Source organism: Lithobates pipiens, unplaced genomic scaffold, assembly GCF_037356315.1.
Source record: "Lithobates pipiens isolate NorthernLeopardFrog02 unplaced genomic scaffold, aLitPip1_a1.2 Scaffold_8, whole genome shotgun sequence".
In the NCBI taxonomy this organism is placed as follows: domain Eukaryota; kingdom Metazoa; phylum Chordata; class Amphibia; order Anura; family Ranidae; genus Lithobates; species Lithobates pipiens.
The window spans coordinates 504,639,404-504,666,299 of record NW_027507903.1 but is presented as its reverse complement, the minus strand read 5'-3'; the positions used below and the strand labels follow the sequence as shown (position 1 = coordinate 504,666,299).

Genomic DNA, 26,896 nt, shown 5'->3' with positions numbered 1-26,896 from the left:
GCATGTGTCGTTTTTGGTCCGTCATGCTCTATTTCTAGGTCTGTCAGAATTTTTGCAAAAAAAAGTCTGATGAGGCATACACATGATTGGAATATACAATCAGCTTCCGTCTGACTTTTCTGTTGGACATTATGCTCGTGTGTACGCAGCATAAGTCAGGCTTACAGCTCTGCAATCAGCAAAACCCATGCTCCTTGAGTGCAGAGCTCTAACTCTGACATAGCAGGGGTCATGTCAGGCCTTTGCAGTGAGACCACTGCTTCCATATAGAGAGCAAGGGTTGTTCTGTGTACCATGCTGGTAAAAGACATACATTTTTTTTTTGTTTTGATGTACCTAGAAAGTATTTCGCTGATTAAACAAAGTTCAGCTTTAGAGTCTAAGCAGTTAACTGCTAGGACTATGAGTCATCTTAACTATATACGGTATATATATATTTTTTTCTTTTCCACTTCAAATTAAGTGAAACTGCTCAAGTATGGCAGTGTGCTCATGAAGGCTGACCTTCTTAGCCCTTGTACACGCGGTCGGACATTCTGAACACAAAATCCGTCTGATTTTTTCAGACGGATTTTGTCTGAAACTGGTGTTGCCTAGACACGGTCGGACAAAGTTGTCGGAAAATCCGATCGTTCAAGACGTGGTGCCAATAGCTTTGGTCTCGTAATTTGATCTGAGCATGTGTGGCACTTTGTTTGATCGTAATTCTCTACAAACGATCAAAGTCCGATCGGATCATGTTGTCGGAAAATTTTATATCCAGCTCTCAAACTTTGTTGGTCGGACATTCCAATGGAAAGACACTGATGGAGACCACACACGGTCGGATTATCCGACAACACGGTCCGATCGGACATTTTCCATCGGAATTTCCGGCCGTGTGTACAAGGGCTTATACTGTAAAGCTTAAAAAAAAAAAAAACTATTGCTACATAAATAATTAGAGGGGCAATTACTCTGTCCATGCATGTTACAATTGTATTCTGACATCTCTGCACAATCTTTTTTAGATCTACCTACAGTGCTTTAATAATCCATTCCATTTGGATTCAAACATACAGGCCAAATTTGCAGTCAGCTGAATTTCTTTGGCCCCAAAAACTGCAATTTAAGTATAGTGGTGACATCATAGCTATCTGTGTGTGTGCATAGTAGAGCTTTAAGTGGTATTTAGCAACTCCTCCCCCTAGCTGCCTGTAGAAAAATATAGCAGGGGCAGATACATAACCAGTCATCCTGCACAAATCAAGAGCAAGTGACTGTTTTTATCACATTTTCTTTTTTGCACTTATAACACTTTGTTCTCATCAGTGTATGAGCACTACATGATTTTAATTGTTTGAATATATGTTTGAATATATTCACAGCGCAACACATTTTTTTGGTTTGTTATGTTTTTTTATCACAGGAAACGTCTGTGCAGGGGCGAATTGCAGAGTTTCATGCTGGATTATTGCTCACATATGTAAAAAAAATACAGCAAGCACACCAAGATTTAAATAAGAATATAAATGCCTCTTGTGCTTAGACAATATTTATTTAGTCCAGAGATCAGGTTTAACCAATTAAGCCCCGGACCATTTGGCTGCCCAAAGACCAGAGCACTTTTTGCGATTCGGCACTGCGTCACTTTAACTGACAATTTCGCAGTCATGAGGCGTGGCTCCCAAACAAAAATGACATCCTTTTTTTCCCTTTTTACTAGTAATGGCGGCGACCAGCGATTTTTATTATGACTGCGACATTATGGCGGACAGATCGGACACTTTTGGCATGATTTTGGGACCATTCACATTTATACAGCAATCAGTGCAATTAAAAATGCATTGATTACTGTGTAAATGTGATTGGCAGGGAAGGGGTTAACCACTAGGTGGCACTGTAGGGATTAAGTGTGTCCTAGGGAGTGATTCTAACTGTAGGGGGGGGCTATGTGTGACACGACACTGATCACCATTCCCGATTTACACGGAGCGGTGATCAGTGTCCTGTCACTAGGCAGTTCTTCCTCTCTGTGAGACGATCGCTGGTATACCCACGGACATCGAGTCCGTGGGACCCGTGATCACACTCACTGAGGTCGCGGTCGCAAACCGGTTCTTAAACGGCAATGTACAGGTACGTTAATCTGCCTGTACGTGCCCTTCTGCTGATGTATATCGGCATGAGCCAGTTGGCAAGTGGTTAAAGTGAATCTGTGCTTTGCCCATGTTGGGAAAAGCAACAGGTTCACTTTAATACCAGCAACACCAGCTACACATACTTCACTCCCCCCATAAGTCACATACAGTAATTCTCATATCCAGAAGTACTGGATATGTTACTGTAGAGGAGTGCCCATTTACACATCATGCTCAGATGCAGGCACAGGCTCCTTTAGCATCTTCTTCCCACAACTCCCTGGGTTCCTAGCATGCCCAGGGAAGATAAGTTCCTCTGGTTCTCTCCAACCCGCCACCTTTTTTAGGTGGGTGATACTGTGAATTGTTTTTGTACTAAACGCTATGTTTCTTTATTGCCTTCTCCTTTTCTCTTCATGTCCCTTTCCTTCTCCTTCTCTCCTACTTTCTAACCTATTGGACGCTCCCCACCTCCGGAGCTCGGGTCCCATCTGCGGCATCTTGAATCTCCAATCCGAGATCTCACCGGGGAACCAATCTACAGGCCCTCTGAACGTCTGGACACCACCTAGCCTGCTGGGTAAGCTACTGCTCTTCCTCTTACTGAATCCACCATGATTGACATACTGTCACTAAATGTGAAGGGCCTCAATTCCAATGTCAAGCGTAGCCTAGCTCTGCGAGAGTTCAAGTGGGTCCGCAGCGGACATGATTTTTATCCAGGAGACACATCTCGCTAAATCTGGCACCATGGCATTTGCTCTTAAACACTTTCCTCAAATATACCTTGCCTCTAACCCGCACAAACGAGGGAAGGTAGCAATCCTTTTTAGACAGGGATTCCCCTTCCATTTGCATTTGTAGTCATATCCACTAGGGCACTATCTCATCCTACGAGGTACCTGGAAGAGAACTAACCTTACTTTATTTAACATCTACGCCCCGAACACCAATAAAAATTCCTTTCTGTCCAAAGTGTATAAATGTTTTTTTGCGACCCCCCCATCAATATCTGGTTATTGGAGGAGACTTTAACCTGACCTACTCCCCAGGCCTAGATAAACAATCCATAGGGCGTGGAATACTTCCCTCAGCAACCGATAGGAAATCCACCCTCTTTCGCCAATTTACTAGGAGGTAAGCCTTATTTGACACCTGGCACAGCGCCTATCCATCAGCTAAACAACGCACCTTCTTCTCCCACCCCCACAAGTCCCACTCACGTCTAGATTATTTTTTTGTCAATGCATGTACAGGCTCGGATATCCAAGCAATTTCATGGTCTGAGCATGCCCCGATCAAGCTCTCCCTGGCACTCTCCTTTAGAACCTGCCACCACTGGTGCTTAAACAAGTTTTTGCTAAAAAATAACCCTTCCAAAATGGAGCTGAAACAAACCCTGCTGCTGTACTTTAGAGAAAACAGCTCTCCTGATGTTTCTTCCGCCTCCTTATGGGAAGGTCATAAAGCAGTCTTCAGAGGTCAGCGCATATCACTCTCCACTGCCCTAAAACGTAACGCCAATGCAGCCCGTCGACATACTCAGACAGTGGGAGCCACGCTTGCTATCCTCCCCGTCTCTAACCATCCTTAGGAACTTATAAGCACTAGGGCTGGGCTGAGAGACATCGACCTGGGTAGGGATGAGCCGAAGAAGAAGAAAAATGGCATGGGTAGCCCCCCCTGGCCATTACCAACCCCTTTGGGTCTTGTACGGATATTAAGGGGAACCCTGTACCCATATTAAAAAAAGGAAAGACGTGGGGCCCCCAGGCCCTATATACTCAGAACAGCAGTATACAGGCGGTGCAAACAAGACAGGGACTGTGTAGATTTGTTGTGTTAAGTAGAATCTATATGTAATTTTGAACTAGTACATTTTTAAAGTGTAGCTCCAGTCAAAAAAACGATTTTTAAGCTTTTTGGAAAACATAGGGAAGGGTTATCACCCCTGTATAATTTGTTTTGCCGTCCGTCTTTTTTCATCTCACTTCCTGTTGTCTCCTTCCGTTTGCAAGTAGGAGATGTTTGTAAGTTGGATGTTTGAAAGTAGGGGCCTGCCCTATATGCTCTGCAGAAATGGAGGAACAAGGTGTTGGTGTTGTGGTGCTGGTGCCAGAACACTATAAGTCCTCACAGTTACTCTGGGTGGGCACAGGAACGGGTCCTTCTGTGAAATATTATATCAAGAATTGTAATTACATGTCCCTGTTAAACAGGGGCAGAAAAATTGGGCCTTAGGCACTGGTGCTGGTGCCACGACACTGCAACCTCTCCCATATACTCTAGTTGTGGTGCAGGAATGAGCCCTGCTGCAAAGCATTGCATCAAAAATTGTAATTTAACACCCTTGTTAAACAAGGGCAGAAAAATTGGGCCTTAGGCACTGGTGCTGGTGCCACGACACTGCAACCTCTCCCATATACTCTAGTTGTGGTGCAGGAATGAGCCCTGCTGCAAAGCATTGCATCAAAAATTGTAATTAAATGCCCCTGTTAAACAGGGGCTGAAAAATTGAGCTGGTGGCATCACCCAGAACCAAAAATGTTCTTCCAACATATCAGCGGAGGAGGAAGAGGATAGACAATCAACATAACAGGACAGTCACTCAGCATCAGCATAGGGAGTCTTGAAGGGATGTGATATTTCCCAAAAAATTATTCGGTTACATCAGCTTCAGGTGCATGGTAGCTGTGGGTGATCCAAGACTGATTCATCTTGATGAAGGTCAGTCGATCAACTGAGTCGGTGGACAGGCGCACCCTGTGATCGGTAACAAAGCCACCAGCAGCACTGAAGGTGAGTTCCGAAAGAACGCTGGATGCAGGACAGGCCAGTACCTCAATTGCATACTGTGCAAGCTCTGGCCAGTGATCCATCCTCAAGACCTAGTAAGCCAGAGGATTTTCGGTGGGAAAGGTGTCCAAGTCTGACTTTGCCCCTAGGCATTTCTGCACCATGTAAATCAGACGCTGGCGATGGTTGCTGGAACCAATCATACCTTGGGGCTGCGGCCTAAAAAATTGTCTGAACGCATAGGTCAGACGACCACCTTCTCCACCGCTCCTTCTGACCGATGCCTCAGCAACACGTTGTCCAGGACCAGGAGTTTGTAACCTCCCAGTCTCTGGGAACGTGTTGCACAGACCTTTCTGCAAGGCCTCCCGGAGATGTCTCATCCTCTGCTCCCTCTACGATGGCAAGATAAGGTCAGCAACCTTACCCTTGTACCGTGGTTTAAGGAGAGTGGCCAGCCAGTAATGGTCCCTCTCCTTGATCCGAAGAATACAAGGATCCTTCCTCAGGCTTTGCAGGATCAAGGAGGCCATGCAGCGTAGGTTAGCTGAGGCATTCGGTCCGGAGTCCTCTGGGTCACTAAGGACAACATGATCCGCAGCTACCTCCTCCCAGCCACGTACAAGTCCATGTGTTTCTTGGGACTGTAAATCATCCCTACAAGACTGCTGCTGCTGCTGCTGCTGATGCTGAGTGCCAGCCTCCACCTCCATGCTGACACAATCATCCTCCTCCTCCTCTTCCTCCTCCTCATCCTCTTCCTGTGTGATGGGTGGCACAGCAGGAACACTGTCTGGATAAAGGGGGCCTTGAGAGGCAAGGAAGTCCTCCTCTTCCTACCTCTGTTCTGCCTCAAGTGCCCTGTCCATTATTCCACGCAGCGTATGCTCCAAAAGGTGGACAAGAGGTAAAGTGTCACTGATGCATGCACTGTCACTGCTCACCATCCTTGTGGCCTCCTCGAACGGTGACAGGACAGTGCATGCATCCCTGATCATGCCCCACTGGCGTGGTGAGAAAAAACCGAGCTCCCCTGACCCTGTCCTGGTGCCGTAGTCACACAGGTACTCATTGATGGCCCTCTGCTGCGTGTGCAACCGCTGCAGCATGGCCAACGTTGAGTTCCACCTGGTGGGCATGTCACATATAAGGCAGTTCTTGGGCAGGTTCAACTCCTTTTGGAGCTCAGCCAGCCGAGCACAGGCATTAAATGATCGGCAGAAATGCACACAGACTTTCCTGGCCTGCTTCAGGACATCCTGTAAGCCCGGGTACCTGCCCAAGAACCGCTGCACCACCAGGTTAAGGACATGAGCTACACAGGGCACATGGGTCAGTTGTCCCTGTCGGAGGGCGAAGAGGAGGTTGGTGCCATTGTCGCAAACCACCATTCCTGGCTTAAGCTGGCATGGCGTCAACCACCTCTTGGCCTGCCCCTGCAGAGCTGACAAAATATCTGCCCCTGTGTGGCTCCTTTCCCCCAAACAAACCAGCGCAAGTATGGCATGGCATCGTTTTGCCTGCGTACTTGCGTAGCCCCTGGAACACCTACGGAGCACCGCTGGTTCTGAGGACAGAGCACTGGAAGAGGCCATGGAGGAAGAAGAGGAGGGGGTGGAGGAGAGAGGTGTGTCACAACCAATAGTAGCATTTTGGAGGCGTGGTGGCGGAACAACCTCCAACACTACTGCACCTTGTCCTGCATCCTTCCCAGCTGCCAGAAGAGTGACCCAATGGGCCGTGAAAGACAGGTAACATCCCTGTCCATGCCTGCTGGACTATGAGTCAGCGGTAATTTGCACCTTACCGCTGACCGCCCTGTCCAGCGAGGCAAGGACATTGCCTTCCACATGCCGGTAGAGAGCCGGAATCGCCTTCCGCAAGAAAAAGTGGCGTTTGGGGACCTGCCACTGACTCACGGAAGGGGGCCGAGTCTACCAACTGAAAAGGCAGCAGTTGAAATGCTAGCAATTTAGCCAAGCTAGCATTCAACTGCTGGGCATGGTGGATGGCTGGGAGTGAACTTCTTTCCACGGTCCAGCAGCTGGGGCAGGGACATTTGCCTGCTATAATCGGACGTGTGTACTGCTAGCAGAGTGCCCGGAAGCACTTGGCTGTGACACACCTAATTCTACACCTTCATTCCTCTCAGAGCAGGTTTCAGAGAGGACTGAAGGTCTAGTGGGGTTGGAGATCCCAGCTGATGAGGAGCAAGGAGAGGTTCGCTTTGTTCTTTGGTGTGGGTCTTTGAGGTACGCTTGCCAACGAGCTGCATGGCAGGTCAACATATGTCTGGTCAAGCATGTGGTGCCCAAGCGGCTGATGTTTTGGCCACGTGAGATACGCTTGAGACATATGTTGCAAATAGCAGTGGTGCGATCTGATGCACTCGTCTCAAAAAAGGCCCACACCAAAGAACTTTTAGAATAACACGCAGAGGCAGCGCCCTGCACAGGCAGAGCTCTGCGGTGTAATTCAGTCGGTGTGATGCCCCTAAGCTGGCCCCCGGAGGGCATCCTGCCTCGTTGGACATGTGCCTCCTCCTCCTTCTCCTCTCTCTTACCAGGCACCCACATGGAGTCAGTACCCTCATCATCCCCTCCATCTTCATCACTGGAGCAAACCTGGCAGTATGCTGCAGCTTGTGGAACATGACTGCCAGATTGCTGTCCTTCTTGAGCATCCCCTCTCTCTGCGCTCACGCTACTGCCTTCCTCTAGCTGAGTATCATCATCAGAGCCTACAAAACACTGGGCATCCTCCTGGAGCATGTACCCAACACTGTGCTCAAAGAGTTCAGGAGACTCCTCAGGAGGACGTGGTGGGTCTAGGGAAGGAGTCACTGATGATGACATTGAGAGGAGGGAAGACGATGCGTTGGCAGCTGCTTTGCTAGTACCCTGAGCTTGGGTGAGAGAGGATGAGGAGGATGAAGAGGGCTTGGTCATCCACTCTACCAAGTCTTCGGCATGTTGTGGCTCAGCATGTCCAGCTGCCAAAAAGAAGGACAAGCGTGTCCCATGGCCACGTGCTGATGATGACGATGCACCGTGTCCACGACCAGCACTGTTGTCTCTAGACACAGAGCCTGCTTGCCCTCTTTTATCGGCTCCTGTCTGCCTCTCCTTGTTGGCCTTCCAGACATGGTAATGGCCTGAAGGGAGATGGGAAAACCAGCAATTGGGTAGTGTATATTGTGCTGGAGGCACACACAACACCCACTAACTCCTGCAGATGGCAGATGGCTCAATTAGAGAAGAGCTATATAGGTGGATATAACGGTGTATACTGCGGTCAGGGCACGCAGACAGCACGCACAATCTCCTACAACTGACTGCAAGCTCTATTAAAAAAGAGCAAGATAGCTAGCTATGTAGGTGGATATAACGGTGTATACTGCGGTCAGGGCACGCAGACAGCACGCACAATCTCCTACAACTGACTGCAAGCTCTATTTAAAAAGAGCAAGATGGCTAGCTATGTAGTTGGATATAACGGTGTATACTGGGGTCAGGGCACGCAGACAGCACGCACAATCTCCTACAACTGACTGCAAGCTCTATTTAAAAAGAGCAAGATAGCTAGCTATGTAGGTGGATATAACGGTGTATACTGCGGTCAGGGCACGCAGACAGCACGCACAATCTCCTACAACTGACTGCAAGCTCTATTTAAAAAGAGCAAGATAGCTAGCTATATAGGTGGATATAACGGTGTATACTGCGGTCCGGGCACGCAGACAGCACACACAATCTCCTACAACTGACTGCAAGCTCTATTAAAAAAGAGCAATATAGCTAGCTATATAGGTGGATATAATGGTGTATACTGCGGTCAGGGCACGCAGACAACAACCACTACAGAAGAGCAAGAACGAAAAATCGGCCGATAACGAACGGTGTATACTGTGTTGAAGGTACACAGAACACCCACTAAGCGCCGGCACTGTGATTGGCCAAGCATGCGGGGTCACAGTGCATGCTTGGCCAATCATGAGCCAGCAATGCACTGCGATGGCGCAGTGCATTGTGGGCCGTGAGCGCCACGCGAATTTGGCGCAAACGGCCCATAACGTTCGGTATTCGCCAAACGGGCGAACAGCCGATGTTCGAGTCGAACGTATGTTCAACTCAAACACGAAGCTCATCCCTAGACCTGGGTAAGGCAGAGAAAGCACTACTTAGGCTGCGACAGACCTATTATGACAAGGATAATAAACCACATATGCTTCTAGCAAGAAAACTTCATGAACGGGCGGAAGCTACCTCATCCACCCTTCTTAAAGATGCAAATGGCACCCTTCAAGCTCATCCCTCTAAAATTGCCCAACTCTTTTACGACTACTAATCGACTTTATATAATGATCCGAGTGTGCCACATAACCCTCTATCTCCCAAGCCATCCACTCCTACCTAGCGGACTGCGATCTTCCTGTTCTATCCTCCTCCGCCCTAACTAGCCTCAACTCCTCTATTTCTGAGGAGGAAGTATCCGACACAATAAAAGCTCTACCGAATAACAAGACCCCCAGGCCCGATGGCCTACCATACCTCTATTCCAAAACATTTCTTCCATTTCTTCTCCCTCACATCACACCTCTGTTCAACTCTTTTTTGACCGATACACCTATCCCAAGAGACATGCAGGCCTCCTTCCTTACGTTGATCCTCAAATCGGGAAAGGGCCATACACTATGCTCCAACTACAGGCCGATCACACTCCTTAATACAGAAATTTTTTTACAAAGCTACTGGCAAATAGGTTAAACAACTTCATGCCATCACTAATCCACAAGGATCAAGTAGGATTCATTCCCCTTTGCTAGGCAGGTGAAAACACTCAAAGAGTCATTGACCTCATAAAAGTTGCAAACAGAAATAGGTCAGAGGCATTGCTTCTCAGTTTAGATTCAGAGAAGCTGAGCTGGCTTTTCCTGTTTGCAACACTCCACCATGCCGGTATTAAGGGCCCTTTCCTCCGAGCCATTACTCCCCTATACTCACCCCCCTCGGCCCTAGTTAGAACTCAGTTTGCTCCTCCTCCACTTTCCGGATTACCAATGGGACCCGACAAGGCTGCCCACTTTCCCCTCTCCTCTATGCCCTATGTATTGAGCCCATAGCAGCACAAACATTCACGGCATCCCTGTACGTATTAGGGACTTTAAGATATCCCTATTTGCATATGATGTTCTGCTTACACTTTACGCAACCCTATGTTTCCCTTTCGAAAAAACACGTAGAGCTGGATCGATACAGCGCCCTTTCAGGATACAAAATTAAGAATTCAAAAACGGAAGCCCTCCCTCTCAATATACTCACAGACACTGTCTGCTCTTTCACAATCATTCAACTACGCGTGGAAGACTTCCTCCTTAAAATACCTCAGGGTCCACCTCACACCCACTTACGACACTCTCTATGAGGCCAACTTTCCCCAACTATACACCTCCATTAGAGCCTCCTTGTCCAAGTGGAAATCTCTAAAGCTATCTCTTTTTGGCTGCCTTGCGATCATAAAGATGACCCTTTAGGGTGATCTGATAATATTTTTCTGGAATTGGCACCGGATTGCTAGATCAGGCTTGTATGCTCCCCGTGACCAAGGTGACCTTGCGTTCCCCAACATAGCCAAATATTATCTGGCAGCCCAGTGGTGCCATGTAGCCTCTTGGTGCACCCTCCATGCTTATAACCGATGGACACAAATTGAGAAGCTGTGGCTAGCCCCCATCCACCCAAATTCCATGTTGTGGAGTTTGAATGTACCGCCCAGTGGGTTACAGCTATTAGAACCAATGGTATTCCTACGACGCGCAAAATCTACATATCGGCTTACCACCACTTCCTCTCTGGTGACCTCATTTCTATTTACACCCAATGTCCCGGACAGCCTGACCTCGCAGATGTCTCATTTTGGATGGATAGGGCCTTATTTCGCTACGGTCAATTGGTGGATACTAGAACCAAAACCTTGCGATCCTTTCAAGATCTGCAAGATGCCTTTGGCTTGCCCAGACAGGCTTTGTTTGATTGTGTCTAATGGTGCTTTCTGGTTAACTTTCTATTTCACAATCTACACAAAGATGAAAGGGTTCGAGGCTACTAATTCTGAGACTACTATGGTGATATATGTTAAACACAATACTGTGCAAAATTACAATATAATCATGTCCAAATAAGCAGTGCAAAAAAATGTTTTTTTGTGTAAACAATTGACAAGGTGCGAAAAAAAACTGTGCACATATCAAGAATATTGTGCAAATAAACAATAATAAGTGTTGGAGACAAAGGTCCCCTTCACATCCAATACAAAGTGCTGTTGTGCTTATTGCTATTCAGCCTATCTCCTGAATAGTGATGGACGAACTTCCGACGGGACGTTTCGCGAACGCGAAACGCGAACGGGCACAAACGTTCGCGAAAACGACCGTTCGCCGCGGGCTCCATTGACTTCAATGGGAGGCGAATTTCGCAAACCTTTAGGTCGAATTTGCGGCCACGGGGTAATTATTAGGGGGTAGCACGTAGTCCCACCACCTGGACAATAGCATAATACATGTATGAGGTGAATTTGGGATCGATAACTACAAGCATTTTTTTTTTATTTGGGAAATTGTTCTGACAATTCAGGACTATGGAGCTAATGAAGGCAATGGAGGAGAGGGAAGGTCAGGGACCAGGGTAGGCAAACAAGAGGGTGCAGGAGATACAGAGCACTGACAGCAGCACCGTAATACAGAGCACTGACATCAGCACCGTGACATACAGCGCTGACAGCAGCTCCGTGACATACAGCGCTGACAGCAGCTCCGTGACATACAGCGCTGACAGCAGCTCCGTGACATACAGCGCTGACAGCAGCACCGTGACATACAGCGCTGACAGCAGCTCCGTGACATACAGCGCTGACAGCAGCTTGACAGCAGCTCCGTGACATACAGCGCTGACAGCAGCTCCGTGACATACAGCACTGACAGCAGCTCCGTGACATACAGCGCTGACAGCAGCTCCGTGACATACAGCGCTGACAGCAGCACCGTGACATACAGCGCTGACAGCAGCTCCGTGACATACAGCGCTGACAGCAGCTCCGTGACATACAGCGCTGACAGCAGCTCCGTGACATACAGCACTGACAGCAGCTCCGTGACATACAGCGCTGACAGCAGCTCCGTGACATACAGCGCTGACAGCAGCACCGTGACATACAGCGCTGACAGCAGCTCCGTGACATACAGCGCTGACAGCAGCTCCGTGACATACAGCGCTGACAGCAGCTCCGTGACATACAGCGCTGACAGCAGCACCGTAAGCAGCCCCAGGAGGAAGTCAGCACAGCACAGGGATGGTGTGATCCCCTCATAATAAGAACCCCCAGGAGGAAGTCAGCACAGCACAGGGATGGTGGGAGCCCCTCATAATAAGAACCCCCAGGAGGAAGTCAGCACAGCACAGGGATGGTGGGAGCCCCTCATAATAAGAACACCCAGGAGGAAGTCAGCACAGCACAGGGATGGTGGGAACCCCTCATAATAAGCAGCCCCAGTAGAAATATGACACCGCTCAACCTCTTCAAAGAGGAGGGTAGGGGCATATAGTACGGTGTGCTTTTTTGGGTCAGGGAAGTGAGCCAAATGAATTAAGAAGGTCTGTGTGCTTGATTCCAAAAATTGTTTATAGACATATACATGGTCTACTGATCACATGTGTTGAATTCCTCCGAGATCCATGCCTCATTCATTTTTAGAAATGTGAGGTAGTTAACACTGTCGTGAGCTAGGCGAGTACGCTTATCGGTCACAATCCCCCCTGCTGCGCTGAACGTCCTTTCGGACAGGACACTGGATGAGGGGCAAGCCAACAGTTCGATTGCAAATTGGGCAAGCTCTGGCCAGAGGTCAAGCCTGCCCACCCAGTAGTCTAGGGGTTCATCACTCCTCAGAGCGTCCACATCGGCCGTTAACCCAATGTAGTCGGACACCTGACGGTCTAGGCGTTCCCTGATGCTGGATCCGGATGACACCTGTCGATGGGTCGGCTGAAAGAATGACCTCATATCCGAAGTCACCAACACATCTTCAAACCGGCCTCTTCTTGCAGGCGCTGTTGGATTGGTACCCGCAAATCCTTCTCTGGGAGTGGGAATTGCTCCTCTGCCAGCGCACGCAAAAGCAGAATGCAGCATTTCTCGAAGCAAGGCCTGGAAGTGCTGCATTCTGACAGCCCTCTGCGACGGCGGTAACATTTCCGCCATTTTGTGTTTGTACCGGGGATCTAAGTACGTTGCCACCCAGTACTGGTCCTTGACCCTCATGCTTTTTATACGGGGGTCCCTATTAAAACACTGGAGCATGAAGGCCCCCATTTGCACTCAAGCGGAAGGTATGTGGTGGTGGTGGTGTTGTTGGTGGTAGTGTCTTTGGGGGTGCACATAGCAGAGAGTGAAGAAGAGGGTGCAGATCGAGAGGATGAGGAGGGTGCAGAAGAATAAGGCTGAGTGAGCCACTCAACCAAGTCTGGTGCGTCCTTTAAAGTAATTGAACGCACCTTCTGCAACTTCCCACTTTGGCTCAAGGCTGTTGCTCCTGCCCTACCCCTACCACCCCTGCGGAAGGGCCTGCCTCTTCCTCTGCCTGTCATTTTTTAAATCACCCTGTGACAAAACTCTTAGTCCCTATACCGCTGAAGGACTGCTGCAGTATAGGGCAGCGGTCAGCAGTAGTGCACGTCAACCCTATGTATTGTGGACCGATAGCGGTCCTTACAGAACAGCAGACTGTACTGCACTCAGGCCTATGTACCGTAGCACCCTATACCAAGTTACCAGTCCTTATAAAAACTTTTGTGGACCAAGCAGGTTGTGTGTTAGTGATTAGCAGACTGTACGTCAGTCCCTATACCAATGAAGGACTGCTGCAGTATAGGGCAGCGGTCAGCAGTAGTGCACGGCAACCCTATGTATTGTGGACCGATAGCGGTCCTTACAGAACAGCAGACTGTACTGCACTCAGGCCTATGTACCGTAGCACCCTATACCAAGTTACCAGTCCTTATAAGAACTTTTGTGGACCAAGCAGGTTGTGTGTTAGTGATTAGCAGACTGTACGTCAGTCCCTATACCAATGAAGGACTGCTGCAGTATAGGGCAGCGGTCAGCAGTAGTGCACGTCAACCCTATGTATTGTGGACCGATAGCGGTCCTTACAGAACAGCAGACTGTACTGCACTCAGGCCTATGTACCGTAGCACCCTATACCAAGTTACCAGTCCTTATAAAAACTTTTGTGGACCAAGCAGGTTGTGTGTTAGTGATTAGCAGACTGTACGTCAGTCCCTATACCAATGAAGGACTGCTGCAGTATAGGGCAGCGGTCAGCAGTAGTGCACGGCAACCCTATGTATTGTGGACCGATAGCGGTCCTTACAGAACAGCAGACTGTAACGCACTCAGGCCTATGTACCGTAGCACCCTATACCAAGTTACCAGTCCTTATAAGAACTTTTGTGGACCAAGCAGGTTGTGTGTTAGTGATTAGCAGACTGTACGTCAGTCCCTATACCAATGAAGGACTGCTGCAGTATAGGGCAGCGGTCAGCAGTAGTGCACGGCAACCCTATGTATTGTGGACCGATCGCGGTCCTTACAGAACAGCAGACTGTACTGCACTCAGGCCTATGTACCGTAGCACCCTATACCAAGTTACCAGTCCTTATAAGAACTTTTGTGGACCAAGCAGGTTGTGTGTTAGTGTTTAGCAGACTGTGCGTCAGTCCCTATACCGCTGAAGGACTGCTGCAGTATAGGGCAGCGGTCAGCAGTAGTGCACGGCAACCCTATGTATTGTGGACCGATAGCGGTCCTTACAGAACAGCAGACTGTACTGCACTCAGGCCTATGTACCGTAGCACCCTATACCAAGTTACCAGTCCTTATAAGAACTTTTGTGGACCAAGCAGGTTGTGTGTTAGTGTTTAGCAGACTGTGCGTCAGTCCCTATACCGCTGAAGGACTGCTGCAGTATAGGGCAGCGGTCAGCAGTAGTGCACGGCAACCCTATGTATTGTGGACCGATAGCGGTCCTTACAGAACAGCAGACTGTACTGCACTCAGGCCTATGTACCGTAGCACCCTATACCAAGTTACCAGTCCTTATAAGAACTTTTGTGGACCAAGCAGGTTGTGTGTTAGTGTTTAGCAGACTGTGCGTCAGTCCCTATACCGCTGAAGGACTGCTGCAGTATAGGGCAGCGGTCAGCAGTAGTGCACGGCAACCCTATGTATTGTGGACCGATAGCGGTCCTTACAGAACAGCAGACTGTAACGCACTCAGGCCTATGTACCGTAGCACCCTATACCAAGTTACCAGTCCTTATAAGAACTTTTGTGGACCAAGCAGGTTGTGTGTTAGTGATTAGCAGACTGTACGTCAGTCCCTATACCAATGAAGGACTGCTGCAGTATAGGGCAGCGGTCAGCAGTAGTGCACGGCAACCCTATGTATTGTGGACCGATAGCGGTCCTTACAGAACAGCAGACTGTAACGCACTCAGGCCTATGTACCGTAGCACCCTATACCAAGTTACCAGTCCTTATAAGAACTTTTGTGGACCAAGCAGGTTGTGTATTAGTGTTTAGCAGACTGTGCGTCAGTCCCTATACCGCTGAAGGACTGCTGCAGTATAGGGCAGCGGTCAGCAGTAGTGCACGGCAACCCTATGTATTGTGGACCGATAGCAGTCCTTACAGAACAGCAGACTGTACTGCACTCAGGCCTATGTACCGTAGCACCCTATACCAAGTTACCAGTCCTTATAAGAACTTTTGTGGACCAAGCAGGTTGTGTGTTAGTGTTTAGCAGACTGTGCGTCAGTCCCTATACCGCTGAAGGACTGCTGCAGTATAGGGCAGCGGTCAGCAGTAGTGCACGTCAACCCTATGTATTGTGGACCGATAGCGGTCCTTACAGAACAGCAGACTGTAACGCACTCAGGCCTATGTACCGTAGCACCCTATACCAAGTTACCAGTCCTTATAAGAACTTTTGTGGACCAAGCAGGTTGTGTATTAGTGTTTAGCAGACTGTGCGTCAGTCCCTATACCGCTGAAGGACTGCTGCAGTATAGGGCAGCGGTCAGCAGTAGTGCACGGCAACCCTATCTATTGTGGACCGATAGCGGTCCTTACAGAACAGCAGACTGTACCGCACCCAAGCCTATGTACCGTAGCACCCTAGACAGACCAAGTTACCAGTCCTGATAAAGAGCTTTGTGGAACAAGTGAGTTGTGAATGATTAGCAGACTGCAGCAGAAGGGCAGCAGTCAAGTATAATATTCTTTCTATATTTGGAAGAAAGAATATTATACGTGTACAAGCCTATTACCGTACCACTGATACCAGTCCTGAAAAGAACCTTTGTGGAACTAATAGTAACAGCAAGTCTTTAAAATTATCCTCACTGCCTGACACACTGCTTCCTGCCTGTCCCTATACAAATTGGCAAAAAAGAGTAGGCTGGAACGATTAGCTGGAACAGCTCTTTTGTGGACCTGATAGTAACAGCTAATGATGATGATGATGATGATGATGAAGAAAGACTAATCTGGCTGAGCTGTCCCTAAAATAGCAGCATACAGCGCTCTGTCCCTTTATCTAAACTGACAAAAGAAACTCAGGCTGCTGACCTAACACCTATACCAGTCCTGAAAAGAACTTTTGTGTACCAAATAGCTAGCGTTTTCTCTGTCCCTACTCCACACAGGATCCTTTCCCTACAGTGACAGAAGAAAGAATGTAAAATGGCCACCGGATCGGGTGTATTTATAGGTTAGGGGGAATGTCCAAGTGTCCATGAGCTGTCATGTCTCAATTGGTTGTCCTGTAACACATGATAAACGTGTCACGAAAGGTTAAAGTTCTTGTATACATTAAACACGTAAGTCCGCCGGGGCGAACGACGGAAAAAGGCGTTCGAACCCGCGGACGGCGAAAGTCGGAAATTCGCCGCGAAACGACCGCCGGGCGAACCGTTCGGCCATCACTACTCCTGAACAGCCTATAGCATCCCATAAATGTGAAAATAGCAAAAACATATATATACAATCTAGTGAGAGCTAATACATAATAAGCACAGATAAATGAATAATAATAATAAAAACACCACCTTATCAATGTGCTAAGGACAAAGAAAAGTGATCAATAAATAATATATGTACGGATTACTATTATTAGTAACGATTTATATAGCGCCAACAGTTTACGCAGTGCTTTACAATGTATAGGGGGAGAACACAATTACAGTACAATACAAAAGGTACAGGAGGGCCCTACTCGTAGGGCTTACATTCTAAAGGGAGGGACAAAAGGCAATAGCTGCAGAGAATGATTTGATGGGGGTGGCTCGGGGACAGTTAGTTGGGTGTGGGATAGGCTTCCCTGAATAAATGAGTTTTCAGGAAACTCTTAAAGGTGGACAGGGTAGGGGCTGAGCGGACAGACTGGGGCAGGGAGGTCCAGTGGATGGGAGAGGCTCTGGAGAAGTCTTGAAGGCGAGCATGAGAGGAGGTAACAAGGGAGCTAGAAAGCAGGAGGTTGTCAGAGGAGCGGAGGGGACGATTTGGGCGATATCTGCAGATTAGGTTGGTGATGTAGATGGGGGCAAGGTTGTGGATGGCTTTGTATGTTATGGTTAGCATTTTGAATTTTACATGGTGGGGTAGGGGAAGCCAGTGAAGGGATTGGCAGAGAGGGGCAGCAGTCACGGAACGATTAGTGAGGTGTATTAGTCTAGCAGCAGCATTCATAATAGACTGAAGGGGGGATAGTCTGCTTAAGGGTAGACCATTAAGGAGAGAGTTGCAATAGTCAAGGCGGGAAATAATCAAGGAGTGAACGAGTTGCTTTGTGGTGTCATTAGTCAGGAAGGGTCGAATTCTGGAGATGTTGCGGAGGTGAAGGCGGCAGGATTTAGCCAGTGATTGGATATGGGGGCTGAAGGAGAGGTCAGAGTCAAGGATTACACCCAGGGCTCTGGCATGAGTGGAGGGACCAATGGTTGTGTTGTTGATATTAATGGTGAAGTCACAGGGGGGATCGTGAAGGAGGAAATATAACAAGCTCAGTTTTAGAAAGATTGAGTTTGAGCAAGTGGTGTGACATCCATACTGATATGTCATTCAGTAAGTTGGAGATCTGTGAGGAGATTGAGGGGGTGAATTGAGGAGTGGAGAGATAGATTTGGGTGTCGTCGGCATAGAGGTGGTATTGGAAACCATTGGAGTTTATCAACTGGCCCAGGGAAGAGGTATAGAGTGAAAATAGGAGGGGCCCAAGGACAGAACCTTGGGGTACCCCAACAGAAAGAGGAAGGGGAGCAGAGGAGATGGAATTGTAAGCGACACTAAAAGTGCGCTGAAATAGGTAGGAGGAAAACCAGGATAAAGCAGAATCGCAGAGGCCAAGGGAGCGTAATTTGCTGAGGAGGAGCAGGTGGTCAACTGTGTCAAAGGCAGCAGAGAGGTAGTAGTGGCCATTGGTTTTAGCAGTTAGTAGGTCATTGGTGAGTTTTAGTAGGGCAGTTTCAGTAGAATGTTGTGGGCGGAAGCCAGACTGTAAGGGGTCAAGAAGGTTGTTGTCCATGAGGTAGCGACACATTTGGTCATGGACAAGGCGTTCGATGAGCTTGGAGGCAAACGGGAGCAGGGAGATGGGTCTTAAGTTGTTCAAACAAGTGGGGTCTAGTGAGGGTTTTTTGAGTATGGGGGTAACCAGCGCATGTTTGAGCAGGGAAGGAAAGGTGCCAGAGGAGAGGGAGAGGTTGAAGATGTGGGTTAGGGAGTTAAGGATAGAGTGGGAAGGTGGTAGCAGTAATTGTGAGGGGACAGGATCCAGGGAGCAGGTAGTGAGGTGGGCCGTGGAGAGGAGTTTATTAACTTCATCTGTGGTAACTGGGCAAAAAGAGGAGAGTATTACTACATCCATAATCATGTGCAGTCTCTGATAAGAGTCCCACACCTATCTGCAGATAGTTGGACTTGCGATAATTTCCCACAGCAAAAAAAGGACTATCTGGGACCACTATCGCTCACGATCGTATTATTCCAAATCCGATCCAGTCACAAATCTTGGCACTAAATGAGAAAAACTTTCATTGCGCAGTGATTACATATTCTGCGAGCTACAACCACACCGATTACACTCACATAACCCGGCCGACAAGTAGCGCTTTTAAACAATCAGCTGAATAGGAGGCGTTTTCCAGACAAGCCACCTTGCTTGCTAGATTCTCAGAAGGCTCCGAACGTAACGTCACTGGCTCCACCCGACGAGTTGCATCATATGTCACATGACTTTATCAAGGGTTTGTTTAGTTACCTACAAATACGCCACAATGCACAATCTTTGGTAACAAGCCTTCAATTCTCCCCCTTAACCGAATTTGAAAAAATATGTCTAGAAGGCTCGTCCCCTAAAGGTATGATTTTGTGCACCTACCAGCTCCTGACCATGGATTTGTCTCCAATGGTACCTCGACATGCCTCTATGCGCAAGTGGGAGCAGGCCCTGGGTGAGGATATACCCCTGAAAACGTAGCAGCTCATATGGTCACAAGCCTCTAAGAGCTCCATCTGTGCGCTCTATAAAGAAAATCATTACAAGATTTTATTTCATTGGTACCAAACCCCTGACCTGCTCCACTCCATATACCCCTCGGCCAATCTCTGCTGTTGTAAAGATATGGGAATGCTATATCATACCTACTGGACCTGCCCTCTAATAGTACCCTATTGGCAGATGGTACACTCTTTGCTCCATTCCATGTTTGGCACTTGGGTGCCCTTCAACCCGAAAACTTTTCTCTTGGGCCTCCCCCACTCCCCTCTTTTTCTACATTGTCAAAAAAGCTCAGCAGCGCGGCATTTGGTGGCTCTGAAATGGAAAAAGAGGGAACCCCCCTCACTGTTTGAACTGCATTCCAGGATCAGAGATGTTAAAAGGATAGAGTACCTGACAGCCTCCCTAAATAATACTCTCGATATACACAATCGAATGTGGGAGCCATGGGTTATGTTGGAGACCACTACAACCTGATATCCTGATGAGCCCTGACCTTGAGGAGGTCACTTGTGCCTGTGGTTGGTGTACCCGGGTGGTGCAGAGCTCCTAGAGTGGGTGGTTTTCTTCTCCTATCCTTTCTCCCAGACTACTCTCTATCTCAGGGATCCTCAAACTACGGCCCTCCAGCTGTTGCCCTGCCAGCATCCCATGAGGCATTGTAAAACGCTGACATTCATAGACATGACTAGGCATGATGGGAATTGTAGTTTCTGAACAACTGGAGGGCCGTAGTTTGAAGACCCCTACCTATCTGGTCTCCTCTACTTTCTCTCCCTTTTCTGATTCTCCCTAACCCTTATACTCTTCCTTTCCTCCATACGTCCGCACACACTTCTGCAGGTTAGACTCTGCTATGCTACAGAAATTCTGAATCCTACTCAATCAGTCTGATAATGCCACCTACTGTCTCTGGATGTATGATTTACATGTCTTAACCAAGTTTTTTCACTGCCCATACTGTATGTTGATAACTTGCCAGATATATGCTTTCTATAACAATGCGTGTTTTTTTATATTTTCTGTTGGAAATTTTTGAAAATCAATAAAAAATTGTCAGTTCTCAAAATCTGTTAGGAGTCAGATTTTATTTTGCACAATATCAGCTCAAAGCAATGAAACTAAAAATAATTAATACACACTCAGAATTGGAATCTGTAAAAACAAAATAAAAAAAAAAAACCTCCCAAATTGCAATCTAAATGCAGAATAATTCAGACTGTAATTTTTCCTTAAATAAACACTATTGTGTCCATAGCAGTCCCACTCCTCAGTGTGTGAGTCAGCAATCTGAGGGACAAAGCAAAGCCACATTAAATGTTCCCTTCTCCTCGCTCCCAACTCAAAAAGCAAAGTGGAAAAAAAAAGGCAAAACTCTGACTTGGTGAGGTCCAGAAACCACAAGCCACAACCGTGGTGAAGGATAGAGGAAGAGCAGAATGATCGCGGGCAGAGATAGATGGCTGGAAATCCATAATTCACAGGCAGAGCCTGAGTGGGACACGAGATTGCCCTGGGCCTGAGACTTGCAAGACTTCAAAAGTTTTGAGTATTAAGAACTGTTCTTTTGTGCAAGCCTGGCTGTCTTGTTGATCCAAAGGTTTTAACAATTTTTAAAAGACCCTGTCGCCAGACCATGCGTTTGAACAAAAATGTTCCCATAAGAATATACAGTATACTGCATGTGCATTTTAAGTAAAAGTATAACCAGAAGTTATTTTTAGGTCTACATCTTTAGTGACTTCATTTACCTGTTATACAGTATATCCCAAGTCATGCAGCAAGCTGGATCCTGGAGACATCTTCACTGCAAGGAAGCCCCTTCCTCTCCTTGTCTCTGAACTTCCAGCGCTGCAATAGCTTGAGGTTTCTGGGCTGAATTCAATAGAAAAATCTCCTGATGGACATCCATCTCCTCCTTTCTCCTCTATTGAAAAAAGTTTTTTCATTGCTTTCACTGCTTGTAACACAATCTTTAAATAGAGTGAGAGAATTCTATCATTCATCCAACTCTCCCCAATTCAGAGCCTGGAAGAGGACTGGCATCCTTGCAGTGAAGATTTCTTCAGGATTTCAGTAGTCTCTGTTCACTCGGCAAGATTCTGTACCGCAAGTCATGAGCTGAAGTAACGTCTGACATTACTTCTGGGTAATGCAGAGGCAGTCAAGGAGTGAACCGGAGTCCGCCTGAGTCTTTACGTGACTAAAAAAGCTGAAAAGAAAATGTATAAGGCCAGTGTTTCCCAACCATTTTCAATCATGGCACCCTTTAAAAGTATGCAAATTCAAGAGGCACCCCAATCCTGAACTGCATGTTTTGGGCTAAAGGACAATGATATCTGCACTGGATAATGATGTCACTCTCTTCTTGGTGCCACATGGGGAAGTCCCCCCTTCACATCAGCACTCCTCTTCACATCAGAATCCTGCCATCACAGTAAGCCTTCTTCACATCAGAATCTCCTCATTACATTAAAGTTAGTTCTCATTGGAGTTCCCTCTTTTCCTTTACACCAGAAGTCCTCACATCATACCAGAGTCCCACCATTAATTTATAGTCCCTCCATAACATCAGGGACCTCCATCACATCAGAGCACCCACTTCGAATTATAGTGCCCCCATCACATCAGATTCCCCTCTTTCCCATCAAAGGTTCCCCTTTCACATTAAAGCCTCGTATCCCATCAGTATCCCCCTTCATGGTAGAGTCCTTCACTTCACATCAGGGCCCCTCCATTATGTATTTATTTATTGCTTATATAGCGTCATCAATTTACGCTTTACACATATATATATATATATTGCATATTCACATCAGTCCCTGCCCTCATGGAGCTTACAATCTAAGGTCCCTAACTCACGTTCATCCATACACACTAGGGACAATTTAGAAGGGAGCCAATTGATCTTCCAGCATGTTTTTGGAGTTTGGGAGGAAATTCAAGAAGACATATGATCAAAACATGCAAACTCTATGCGGTTAATGCCACGGTTGGGATTTACAAGACGACCCTATTGTTGCTAGGCGGAAGTGCTGACCACCACTAGTTGTTCTGCCTGTAACCATTAGATCAGAGTCCCCCACCTCTACACCTTGTCCAATCAGAGAATACCTTGCATTCATTAAGAAAATGCAAAACATTCTATGAATCATGTCATGCTGAACCAATGTAACTATGTTAAAAACGTGACACTTGTAATTCCTCTTTAAGTCAACTGACACTTTAAAAACAATGTACCCTTGGTGTGGCTGATGTCTAAGGCCGCGTACACACGCGCGGACTGTTGGCCCAACTTTGTCCGTCCAACAGTTTGAGCGAACAGTCCGCTCAAACTTAGCATGGACGGACATGGCCACACACGACGGACGAACAGTTTGCTGAAACCGTGCGCGATGACGTGAACGGCACGTACGACGGGACGAAAAATACGACGTCCTATACACTGCAATGCAACCTTCCGACGTGGAAATCCTTTCTGAGCATGCGCGAGACTTAGTTGGCCGAACAAGCCTACACACGAGCGAACAGTCCGCTGAAACCTTGTTTCAGCGGACAGTTTTTCGGAATTTCCGTAAGACCTTGTTCGGCCAACTGTCCGCTGAAACTGTCCGCTGAAGCCCCACACACGAGCGGACTGTCCGCCCAAACACTGTTCAGCGGACAAGGTTGGGCGAACAGTCCGCGCGTGTGTACGCGGCCTAAGGCTAGGTATACATGTTAAGTTGGTTTTCATTCAACCCAGCAGGCTGAAGGAAAAAAAAATGGAGACGTCGCCATACTTAGTGCAGTGATCTCCCCTGCTTTGCTATTGTGTTTTGATGGGGGGACTGCTAACAAACTCCCCACCTCTGCCAGAACACATTGATCAGTGCTCAGATCTGGTCCGATGCTGGTTTTCCAGGATGACGGTTCAACAGAAGCCAGGAGTTAGACTTGCTTTTGTCGGTCAAGCAGCTGTATTTACAATCCGAATGTTGGCTGGATCCTACTGAATCAGCTGATATTCGGATTGTATTTACCTAGATTTACTATGGCACCTGGTAAGCAGAGAGGAAGAGTTGCTGTAGTAGCTAATCTGTCATGCCTTTAGAGACTAATGTACAAATTGCTATGCAAAACAAAATAAAAAAATTTCTATGAATTATTACTTTAAGGCCAAACTCCACTGAAAAGCCAATTAAAAGATAAAATTAAAAATATTCTTTTGTGGCAATATTAATTTTTAAATCCAGAAATCAAACTACAGTACCCACTTCCTCTAAGCCCAGGTAATCCTGGACCCACCCCCAGACTGTGATTGGAAAGAAAAATGAAGTAGCAGCACACTGATAAGCTCTTCTCTCTGTCATGCTGTTCTCTCCTCCTGTCAACATGCTTTGTGTCAGCACATAAACCGATTGGCTCCTTGTACTGCTACTTCCTCTCACACTCCAGCCCTGCTGTACAGGGACTGTAAAAGGCCAATACCAGGTCACATTCAGGTACTTACACTGCTTACATTTCAAAAATGCAATTAATGATGAATTAGTGAGTACAGACCTGCATTTTATATCCTGTGTCTTTTATATCTGCCTGGAGTTCAACCTTAAGATTAAATTTGCAATAATACCTAAAATATGTTCTCACTGAAATACACTTTTTTTTTAATTTTAACTGAAGCTCGGTATTCTTACCTGCGGCTTGACTGGTGCAGAGTGTGATCCTTATTTCTGGTCACCTCAGCCGCCCGTGTCACAGTCATCGTGTCAGCATGTGATATCACACCCGCTCCCCTACAACATAACAGAAACAATTTTTATTCCTACATACACCTAAATATTTTTAAAACATTTATTAAGTAAACCAAAGCTGTTAGTACGGTAAATCCAAGTGCTTGTAAAGCCAAGCTGTCAAAAAACACCATAATTTCTAAATTAAATGACGCTCAACATACAATACAATACCCGGAGTGCACGGTGTGCCTTCTGGCTTAACCACTTGCCCTACGGTAGATTTACCCTCCTTCATGACCAGGCCACTGCATTTCCCCCCACAAATAGAGCTTTCTTTTGGTGGTATTTGATCACCGCGGCATTTAATAATTTTTTGCGCTATAAACAAAACAAAACGACAAAAAAACACAATTTTTTACTTTCTGTGTAGTGTCCTGGGGTTTAGTTAGGGAGCTCCTCAACAAAATCCTTGTCAGGAGTAGCTACTGTAGGTAATTACTAGGGATCCATTGACTTCTCCCTAAGTTTGGCCTGGTTGTACTTTCCTCTTCTACCACCAGTTGCCCAGGCATTTAGAGGTATTAGATTGAGAAGGACAACTCAAGATCAGGTTATGGGTATATGGGGTATCTCAGCCAATGGGCAGGGATTTTGTTGAATCCCTTGGCCTGCTGGGAGAGCCTATATATTCGGGTGCAGTCAGGTGATCCAGATCTTGTGTGCCACCCAGTGGGTGGATGTGTTGTTGTATGCCCCGGGCTGCTAGGCCGGAGATTAGGCCTATCCTGGGGGCATCAGGCTGCCAGGCTGTGTGAAGGCCTATCCAGAAGTAAGAGGGCAACGCAGGGTTGGGACTGTGGCTTGCAGTCCAACCAAAAGTGACAGTTCTGCTGGCTGGAGAATCTGTCAAGGGTCCGAGGTAAAAGGGAAGCTGTCACCATGAAGAGACCAATCGCTTTTACCAGGGACAGCAGTGAGTAACTGAAGCAAGTACCGCAGCAGTATTCTCACCGAATGGGCACGGTGGAGAATCAGGAAACTTCAGGCGGTAATCAAGTCAGGGACCCAACCAGCGGAGGTGACGTTTGCAGAGCAGCCTTGTGTGTCAAGCTGGGATTCCTGTAGGTACAGTAGTCCATGGGTTGCTGTGCCCCTGAAACTGCAGCACTCAGGAAATGGCTAGATGTACCTAGCCTAACACAGATAAACCACAAGCATAGGAGGATTTTGGGAATTCAGCCTTGTTATCCAAACCTAAATAAAGAAAAAAAACAACAACACGATATTCAGGTAGGAAGAAAGATCTGTCGCGCAAAAGCTGCATACTGTCCACGAGGGAAGCGATGAAATCCATTAGTCTGAGGTATATGTGTCAGAATCATGTCCACACAGGAAATCCCATCGCTCTTGTCAGCAGTGTACATACAGCAACACAAACAGAGCACCTCCATTTACAGCTTCTGATTTTGGGACAAAAAGGTTGCCTTAAAGGATAATTGCAGTAAGTGATATTACTGATTACTTTGTGCATATATGAGGACCAAAGAAGGAATACTAAGAAAATGACTAACCCTCAAAAGGGTAACTCCACTTTCATGGGAAAAAAAATAGCAAGCAAAAAAAAATAATAATATAGCATATACAATTGCGACACAAGTCATACTGTATTTGAATATTCTTAAAAATGACCTTTCCTTTTCAATATGCATATAAGTCATTTTCTGTACATAAAATGCAATATGGCCATCTGGAGGTTTTCTGTACACAGAATGTATACAGAACGCTCCCTAGAACCCATTGTTTTCACTTTTGCCTGTTAATGCCTGAGAATAGTGTTGCTTGTAGCTCAAAAAAGTACATGGACTTCTTTTCAGCTACAAGCCTCAAACTTCAAGCATTTTTGGCCCCAAATGACTTCAATAGGAGTACCTGAAAAACTAGTAACTAGCTTTTCATCAGCTACAAAATAAAAGTGTTAGAAGCCCAAAAAAAACACCTGTACAAGTGTTCAAAAATTAAAACCTGCAAAAGGACCAAAAATGCTGAATAAAGCCTATAGGTGAATATTAAAAACATATAAGTAGACAATATGTACGGTCATTTTTTTTTTTTCTTTTAGACTATTACAATATTTAACATATTACACCCGGAATACTCTTGGAAGGTTAACGCGTTTCACAAACGTATCTGCTTCTTCAGGACAGTTATAGAGAATTAATGCACAAGCATTCACTTATATAGTCTTTATGTTTGTATATTAAATAATAAAAATAAAATATAGTCCTGTTGATCTGTTTGCCTAGGACAAAGATGAGTAACTACAATAAGCTGTTGTAACCAGCCAGATTTCAGCTATTGTAATGAAATCAGTGAAAGAAGAATTTTGATATGTTCCTGCACATTGGCCTTATGAAAAAAGCTTGCAGGAGTGCTTCGTTCAGCTCTGGCCCTGCAACCCAATACTGGGACATGTATAAATAAATGCCAATCTTGGGTTTACAAATGCCATTGCTCAGAAAGAAAGGAAAAGCAATTAAATATATAACCAAAGAGCAATAAAATCGGAGCTCTCCTCTAATTACAGCCTTGTAGCCTTGGTATTCTCAGTTTCCAGCTGATATCACGTCCCTGCCAAACATCTCTCTCTGCTC

At 46.7% G+C, this 26,896-nt stretch overlaps 1 protein-coding gene across 1 annotated transcript in view; it reads right to left on the bottom strand.

Annotated features, from left to right (window-relative positions):
- Window positions 1-26,896, bottom strand: part of DENND2A (DENN domain containing 2A) — a gene marked incomplete in the record, with an annotated part of 181,615 nt that overhangs the window by 85,989 nt on the left and 68,730 nt on the right. Inside the window, 1 exon segment of the mRNA XM_077469274.1 lies at window positions 24,207-24,305. Within this exon segment, the coding sequence (XP_077325400.1) occupies window positions 24,207-24,274 (68 nt within the window).